This window comes from Atta cephalotes, assembly GCF_000143395.1.
Source record: "Atta cephalotes unplaced genomic scaffold scaffold00001, whole genome shotgun sequence".
In the NCBI taxonomy this organism is placed as follows: Eukaryota; Metazoa; Arthropoda; class Insecta; order Hymenoptera; family Formicidae; genus Atta; species Atta cephalotes.
Window position 1 is genome coordinate 141280 of NW_012130065.1, and position 9847 is coordinate 151126.

Here is a 9847-nt window from a genome sequence, read left to right on the forward strand (position 1 = left end):
GTATTTTTCTGCTTTATTATATTCTTTATTATTTTCTTTGGAGCAATTGAAAAAATTTCTTGGTAAAAATATCTCATATTTCTCTCTATTTTAATAATTTATTTATTTTTTTCACGTATGAAAAAATGCCAGCCGGGATGATGTTTATCTTTCAATAAAGATATCCCGGACCATAATAATATTTAATATGTGCATATTATTGAGATTTTTTTTATTCGTCGACACACACATCTGCTTACGAAATGACATTGATTCCTGGAAGCAAAAATTTGCGGTTCCCGAAATAAAACGGCTTTGATGTCACCAGCAGACACTAACACTGTTGCCTTGAAACAATGTTTCTTTTCATCAAGTCTTTCATGGCGGCATATTATATCTTCGTGTCGTAATGCGATCGTTTTGCATACACATTATGTGCAGTCTGTAAGCTACAAAAAAATTACTGTCGGTAATTAACGAAAACACGTTGCTTTATTCTATGTTGTGCCTCTGATTTATGAATCAAAGAATCGTCAGAAGTTTCTTCTTTCGTTTGATCTCATATTCAGAAAACGCTGCATAAATCGGACTTCTTGATATAAGTTTGCGCGTTAATTTTTCTGTAAGTATAAAAATTGCCTTGGAAAAATATGGGCGTGCAAGTTTAATAAATTTGCAGTTTCTGCTCGAGAAAATATTCACATGAGTTTTTGCTCTTTATATTACGTTGTGAATTCTCTTTTCGATAAGATTAATGAGAATATAGTACGTACGTAAAGATAAGAAACGCTAAAGGCGATGTAATCTCGAATATACAAGAATTATTAGAACGTTCTTGTGGAATAAGGAAAATTTATAGAATTTATTAACATACTTTTAGCGACTTAGATGAGGAATACTGACCTATTGAACTTTCGCGATGTATGGGGAACTGTAAGAAACTATTATCATCGGTTTTTATCGTTACTTTATCCGCGGTAGATGTTTAATCGTAACCACGAGACGTAGGCGAAAGTTGCAGACCACATTGCATTATGGTGCAGTCCAGTAACATTGAAAAGGCAGGATATTCCCACGCGTTCTCATTATCATTCATCGTGAGTGTCATGGTTACGGTAAATCGTTCGGCAAAACACACGTGAGATGTAGTGCCTGCGATACATACATTTGATGCATAACGATAATTTTCGAGGGTTCACTTTCATGTCTACACTCAATGTCAAAAGTGAGATCATGTAAAGCACAGATTTTATTAGCGACCAATTAGTTTTTTTAAAAGATAATATACTAAACTTTCATTATGAATAAGATAATTGTAATGATAAATACTCTTCCTTCAAGCAGTTTTTAATGTCTAATTTTTTTATAGCAAATTAACATTTTCTAAAAACTCAAATAATATTTTATAACAAATTATATGTTAGTTTAGAACTAATTATATATAGAATCACTCGATTGTTTGACACAGCAAACAAATTAAATATTACCAATAAACGAGCAAAATTAAAATGTTAATATTTTATATATATATATATATATATATATATATATATATATACAATATATATATGTGTGCGCGCGCGCGCGCGTGTGTGTGTGTATTATATGAAGAATTATGTTTAGAGATTTAGAGATTTAAAGAAATAAATAAATGTCACTGTTATTTTTTCTGTTTGAAATAATTTTATATGTAATAGCCGATATTTCAAAAATGGTTCAAAAATTACTTCAAATATAACAATTATTGGTTCAATAAATAATTCTAATATTTGAGATTTTTGAAATAAAGGTGAAAAATTGATGATAACTAAAATATGTATAACTTTATATTATAATACTGGCTCACAAATATAATTACAACAGAATGATTAGAATAAGTTAATAATTGATCTTCATTCGTATGATTCATCGAGTTGTTTTATAATACGACATCATTTAATATAGTGTGTAATTTCAACCGTTTGTAAGAAGCTCGCGTTTATATCATTTCTAATTTTAAATTCAGCCGTTCGAGGCGTGATGCGCATGAAAAAGTCCACTAAACGTATTCTCGCTTTCGAAAATATCTGAAATTGCATCGCGTAAAGTGAATTTTGTATGATGTTTGTCGGACGTTTATGTCCGCCAACATCCAAAATAAATACGTTTTAAAGGAGTGGAAATATTATTCTGTAAAGCGCATGCCACTCTCATCTTCTAGAGTAATGTTTAGGATTCTGAGACAAGATGATCCGCGATTATGTCACCAGTGTTATGAGAATGAGAATCCGCTACCTGCGTAATCGTCTCAACCAACTGATGTACCTTTACTTGTGATCGAAAAATTGTTTGCGTAATAACAGATTCAATTACTGGAATCGAAAAATATTAATCACGGATATTAATACCAGATGACATTCATCAGGAATCGATATCATAATTTTTCCTTGCTTCTATCTTTACCCGCTTTTTCTGCCTGCGTGTTTTTTATTTTTGTTTAATGTTATTCCGTATATCAATTTTTTTTGTATATTTTTTTATAAATTTGGCTGTTATATATGAGTCATAAAATATGTTTGAGAAAAATCGCGTTTGGTTTTTGAAAATATAATATATAATAATCATATATCACAAATATCATTATGAAACTGTGCCAACATAATTTTAATCATGCAGTTGGCTCACAATCAGTTTTATAATGTATTTGTTTAATCGTTTTCATCATTTTAAAAAATAAAAATACAGATGGTATTGTATGTAATCTCTTTAAAGATGCTTAATTTGTGTTTGTCTCTTTATCAATTCTTGGAATATTATTTTATATATCATGTATAGAGAAAAAGTGCATCTTTATTGTAATCAGAGAAATACAAAATATCGATTATATAAGTTTAATTTCAACCGACCGTATATCAAATGTCGTGATTTTTTCTGTTTTCGTGACAATTCCAGATGGTAGAGCACTCGTTCCGTTCATGTGTTTGCCTGTGAGAAACTGCTCCGAAAAAAGAAATACATAAAAGCGAATGGGTCTCATTATACAGTGTCACGGAAGGTAACTGTACGGTCATAAAAATCACGTAACAACAGGAAATCTCACCCATTGTGTATTTACCACAAACGAAAGTTTACGGGTTAAGAACCAGAATGAGCGCGGATTGTCTTAAAAATGTGTCTCAATTTTACGATTTATAAATTTCCTAGCAAATTTTGAAGCTTTTTTACTTATAAATCGAGAAATGAAATAGATTGCAAATCGTACTTTTTAAATTAATTTTAAAGAAACTTTATTTTAATATTTAATTTATTATGATTTATTGTTATTTTTTTCATTTTTATTATTTATATGATAAATTGAATCTAAAATAACATTTATAGATTTGAATAATCGAATTTGAATAATCGGATAATTCGATAAATTAATTAGATTAAATTAATTAATTGTTAATTGATTTAGAAATTGATGCATTAAAAAATCCGGATTTATAGTTTTAATTTAAAAAACATTTTTAATTCATTACAAAATCTATTACGAAAAATAAAATTAATATTAAAATATTCTATATGATTTAATAAATATAAATATATTAAATTATAAATGTATTAATTTTATATAATTTAAAAAATAATTATAAAACTTACATAATATATCATAAGCCACCATCTTATTTAAGTAATATATTACAGACGTTGCCAAAATTGACTTTCACTTCTTCAATTATTGTTTGCAAGTTTGTGCTGTATAGAGCCGATTCTCAGCTACGATCGATTTATTTTTACGCAGCCGATAGAAGAAAAATTAACGACAGATCGATAGAGAAATTTTGAATCAGAACGATCAACTCACGGAGGTCAGATCGCTTTCAACGTTCGCCACGCTAACCATTGCTTGTCGTGATGGTTCAACCGGTCGCACGAGGAAGAAAACGTAAATAGATGTTGGTCGTTTAAAGCAACCAGAGACAGTCGCGTGCCGTTTCGCGAACCGTATCACAGATAGTCGCTAACACATTAATTAAATGAATAGATTCATCTCAAACTTACTATATTGCGGAATTCATAGAGTTCTCAAATTGTTACTGTTGTGCGAATAAATTACAGAGTTAGAACAAAACAAAAGAAATAAACGCCTATCATATATTGTAGCACTTAACACTTTTGCTATTTTTCGATTAAAACAATTTTGAATCTCGTTGTAACGTAATCTTTTTTGAGCATCTCGTAATCTATTTTGTTGATAGATTTTTTGTTTACTTTTTAAAAAAATTAAAACAGAAATTAAAAACGAAGAATTTCTAATTTTTTTTATTACGTAAGTAGACATATGTATCTATGAATTTTACGATATATTATCGTATTTGTGGTCGCTGATCAATATTATGACAGCTATGCAAAACGACAGCATCTGAGATGTCCGGTTTTCAGGGGAGAGGAGGAAAGGGAATCAGTAAAGTAGGACAAATTCTCGAGGATGAGATCAGACGATGTCTCTTCGGATGAAACGGGATAAATTATGGAAGAGCGAGAAGTGATCAAACGAATCTTATCTACCTACTTACCTAATTTTATAGTATATGTTATTTTTATTATAACTTGTCATATAATTGAATTCCGAATTCATAATATGTGTATGCGTGTGTGTGTGTGTGTGTGTGTGTGTGTGCGCGTGGTGTGCGCGTGGTGTGCGCGTGGTGTGCGCGTGGTGTGCGCGTGCGTGCGTGCGTGCGTGTGTGTGTGTGTGTGTGTGTGTGTGTGTGTGTGTGTGTGTGCGTGTGTGTGTGTGCGTGTGTGTGCGTGCGTGCGTGCGTGTGTGTATGTGTGTAATCGAGTTCATTAGAATATTTCGACGATTTATTGTGTAATTGTAGTGGCTCGTTAAATTTAAATAAGCAACAATTGATACTTATGAGTGTTTAAAAAGAGGAAAAAACTTTGATATAACTTTGAATTTATTTCGAATTAAATGGATAAGTTTAAAAATAATTATGATAATCACGATATTCTAAATCACAGTAATATGACAAAATACATGTACATATATTATATTATAACATTTGCTATACTTATATTATTCAACATATTATAGATACCAGCGGAAATATTTTCATAGATTAGAATGATGTCTCTCTATATGTGTTCATGATTCAGCAACAAAAAATAAACACGTTCTGTGGTAAAATCAAGAAATGAAGAAATATTTTATCGAGTGAACGTAAAACGGAAATTAAAAAATCGCTTTTATATTCAATAAATCAGTTATAACTATTAATAGAAAACGAACAAAAATGTTTATGTAATGAAAAATGAAAATTTATAGTTATGAATTGTCATCACTTGTATATAAATCATTTGCGAAGGTCGATATAATCAATTGTATTTCATTTCAAGAAAACATTGCTTGATAATTATTGTTAGAAAATACATTCTAATGAATAATTGTTGTAAAATATACGGTATATTAATTATTGAACATTTAAGTGAAAATTGACAAAAATCTTCAATACGAATAAGCAAAGAAGACTAAATTCAATTAAAGCAGGTCTTGGTTCCTAATAATATTTTTGTGTCAATTTTCATTTTCATTAATTAGCTATAACATTACAATCACATTACTTTTTCTTATAAAAAAATATATATGTGATGCAAATATTATTATGAAGACTATAAAACCAATATCCGTAATATAATTCTAATCTATATCTTTCAAATATTTTCCAACATTACGTTACAAAACTAGTAACTATATTAGTTAACTATATTAGTTATTTTACTTTTTCTGATATATTCGAAAATTGCAATAATAACTATCTTTTGATCGAATTTGCAAAATTATTATGTAGTCAAATGTTTTATTAAAGTTCTGTTCTATTAAATTAATGATCACTAACATCGCTTAAAAACTAACCGATGAATCCATTGGTAGAAAATAAAAGTAAAATTATTAAAGTTTTAGTATAAATCTATTGTGTCGCACGTAAATTCTGCGAAACATTTATTTCTTGATCATCGCTGACATATCGCATTAGTAATAGACATATATTCCATATATTCCATATATTCAAAGTTCCGAAAAAATTCTTCGGCAAACAATCCTTTAAAATGTTTAGACAATTATGTAAGGTTATCCTGATTATTGCGTTGGAATCCAGATATGTAAAACTTATTACATTGTTACGGTAAAGAAGTCTCTTTTCTCACACAACAATCCGATCTAAGTAAGTCTGATCGTCAACCGTTGACCTTCGCGTTTGACCAGTAAAATTGTTTTAACGACTCAATGCACCAATCGAAAAGTCAGCCCTGAGATGAGAGATAACCAAGCATGGCCTTGACATTCATACGATAACTCGGGCGATTTATCAGACGTATAAATATATCTATGAGTCTTTATGGAAAGGTGCCGTTTGGCATTTAATTTGAAGCTTAGCGTGTTAAATATTCGTTGATCGATATATGATATCATATAGATGATATTAATAAATAACCTGATAAATACAATCATGATGAAAACAAAAGTGACGTAACGTATCTGCATATGTTACGTAAAGATATAAATGATAAGTATTGCGTATCTCAGTGGCATTGCTAGTTTTCTAGCAACGACGACTTGACTAAATTAGTTTAATTGAGCTTTATTTCTTTCGTTAAATGTATGTATTAAATGAGAAATATATAATATTTAATTTAAATACATATATTCTCCAACGAAGGAAATAAAGATGAATTAAACTAATTTAGTCAAATTAATGACTTTTTTTCTCAGTGTAATTAAATTCTTTAAAATAGAAATAGATTTTTGTATAGAAACGAATTTGAACTTCGGAAACAAAGTAGCTTCTAATAGTAGTGAAGTAGATTCTTCTTCTTTAATGAACATTTTTGTGAAAAAAAAATTTGATACATTGAAACTTTCAGAACTTCAACAGATTAAAATAGAATCACAAGAATTTCAAGATAGAACACAAAGAACTCTGTTACAATTAGAACTTTTATTATTTAAAATCGAGACTTGTTAATACGATTATATCGCTCTTCATTACGTCCCGGGACTCTATATTTGCACGCGAAATTGTTTCTTAATTGCTTAACAATTGGTGTTCGTATAAGCGATGAGGTAAGCTCGCATGTTGTAGAACGCGCACGTGGCCTGTCAGGCAAACTATAGAAATCGCAGCATGCGAGAGTACTATGGAACGAACCCGACCGCAGAAGTTCTCGTTTTATTCATTAACGCAACGGACAATCAACCTTTCGCTGCATACACGCGTGAATATTTCGAACACGCGCGTAGGTGTAATACAATATATTCTGTCGCTAGAAGCCTGCTCCTCGAAATTTGGCACATTTGATTAATTCATCATTTGATGGAATGGTGACAACAGAATTTTATCGAAAAAAGTGACTAACGTGTAAAAACACTTTGAATCGCATTCTCATCTTTAACTGTAATTACTTGATCTTGAGATTCATTTATATCTTTGTATATTATATCAGTATATCAAGATATTCGGTTTTATTATAATACCATGACATGGTCGCAGAATTTCTCTTTGTATTTCTCATAAAAGAACTCTAGGTGAACAAGAGAATGGATAAAAGATATGGACTGAGATAGAAAAACAGCCTTGAACTGAGGTTCCTATCGTCATCATTCAGTATTATACCGCGTTACGAGCATGAGTTACGTTTTATACGCAGCTTGTCGTTAAAGCATATGAATAGCAAAGTTACGCAATGATCCCATAAATGATTAATCTATTATGGGGATTTTTTAATCCAGACATTTCGACAGATGTAAAAGAGATTATTTCTCTAAACAGTTGGTTCCATTTTATTTTCCAGAAAAAGATATCTTTGTTCTACGATGATTTTTGTACCAGCGATACAAAGATTATCATACGATTAAACTTCGATAACTGCATAGCATTTATAAATTAAAAAATTTGTAAGTCCAGACAGTTTAAAAAATTAATTGATTCTGCAGATGTTTTAAGAATTGCAAGATTTGCAAAATACACTTTGCAGTTATCAGTTAAAATTAATATATCACAATGCGTGAAATCGCTGATTGAGATTAAATCCATAACGTGCTAAATAATCCTATATCGAGATCTCCTTTCAAATATCGCTAATCATAATTGCAATTATTGAATTTATCAACAACTGTCCGAAGAGTATTCTTTTTATTGTGAATATCGAATACTCGAGTGTACGAGAATTTCCGCTATTTGATGAAAATATTGCAAGCGAGTATGAAACTCGCCAAACAGTATGAACGTAGTCAGAAGTATCGAGGTGATGAGAAAGATAACAAGAGAATCGATAGCAGGCCAAGATATTTATTTTCTGCAGGTCAAGTGACACCTGTACCTTTGATCTCAGCGATGTGTGCGTCATACTCGCTTCTGCTGCGCACGTACTCGATTCTCGCGGCGACATTCTGGAAGCTCTGATTGCGATATTCGGCGTACCACTCCGCGGGCGGCCGTTCATCCGCGCCCAATTGTTGGACTCGAGGACTGCTACTTCTTCTCTGCGATAGGCTCTCTTCTGAGGGGAACCTCGTAAAAGAGGTGACCGAGCTAGACTTGCTGCCGTGACTCTGCACGCCATGACTATGACTTTGATAGGCCGAGTCCTCGAGGATGTGCTCCTCGCTAGGAGTTCTACTTGATTCTGTCAAGACACGCTGCTGAACAACCGCAGTGTCGTCGTTAGTACTACCCGAACTGATCGCACGTACGCTCTTTCTCACGGTGATTTTTTCAAACTTCACGACCTTAGCGCCGTTCAGCTCGCCTTCCTCCACTAATCGCTCGAAGCTTTCCTCGAATGAAGAATCACTTGTTCTAGAAGATGGTCGCTGATGTGTTGGAGACCGGATAGGTCTGCGCGCGTCCGAGTCTTCCAGGAGATCCTCGGTGCTGGGACTACGTCCAGTCGACCAGACCTGTTCGAAAAAACTCACCCGGTCCTTCAGCCGGGTACCACGTGGCGTTCTTGGACTGCCCCTACCATCGGCGCCGCCACTGCCGGGGCTATCTACCCTCGGCGGTGTTGGACTACCTTTGGGTGATGTTGTCCGCGACATATTCGTGTTCTTTTATCTCATTGTTTTTTCTCAAGAATCATCAACCGGCATGTCACGTTCATTGAATCCGCTAATCAGTCCGGTTCTTCTTTCTTCCCTTCCCTCGCCCTAATTTTATGCACGAGAACTCTTCAGCACCTGTTCTCCCGGCACCACACCCCTTACACTAGGTTACATATGCCGCATTCACGTCACCTGCTCCGTTTTAATGACTGTCAAGAGCGTACGAGTATTTACAGACGCGTCTAGTCGTCCTACCAATCGAATCGGTAAACTTTAACCCTGCTTACGAGTATATCTCGGGCTGATTTTCTGTCAGTACCCATAACAGCGGAGTGCGCACCTACGTATAGTTTGCGTTGAAGGCGCGCGCATGGAATGTACGAATACGGAATGTATACGGTATGGCCGTGCGCGACGGGCGCCGGTTCGATACTACCGGCCTGTCGAGACCTCCTCCTTTGGTCTCCTCCACCTCATACCGCCGCCATTCCCACTTTCCCGACAATGATGTGACGGGACAACAAGCAATGCCAAAGACAAACTTGATCGCGGACCCCCTCCGAAGAAAAACTCGCGGTTCCGGGATCCTTTTCCTGTTTGATTAAATCCTTTATCCTGCCTCTTCTTTAACTCTTTTGGCCCACTCAACTATTTACAATGCCAGCCGGCAGGTCGACTAGCTCGTCGACCATCAATGCAGTCGCTTCAGGTGCTGCCTCTCTCACGAGGGGAAACTTCGAACTCGAATTAATCAATGATTATGCAGTTATAAAGCATTATTGTGGTATGTGGATT

General features: G+C 33.5%; 1 protein-coding gene across 1 annotated transcript in view; it reads right to left on the reverse strand.

Moving 5' to 3' along the window:
• LOC105617609 (nesprin-1) overlaps positions 1-9049 on the reverse strand; it is a 91754-nt gene extending 82705 nt beyond the window's left edge. Inside the window, exon 1 of the mRNA XM_012199166.1 lies at positions 8329-9049. Coding sequence (XP_012054556.1) covers positions 8329-9049 — 721 coding nt within the window. The remainder of the gene's footprint in view (positions 1-8328) is intronic.
• Positions 9050-9847: the final 798 nt, after the last annotated feature.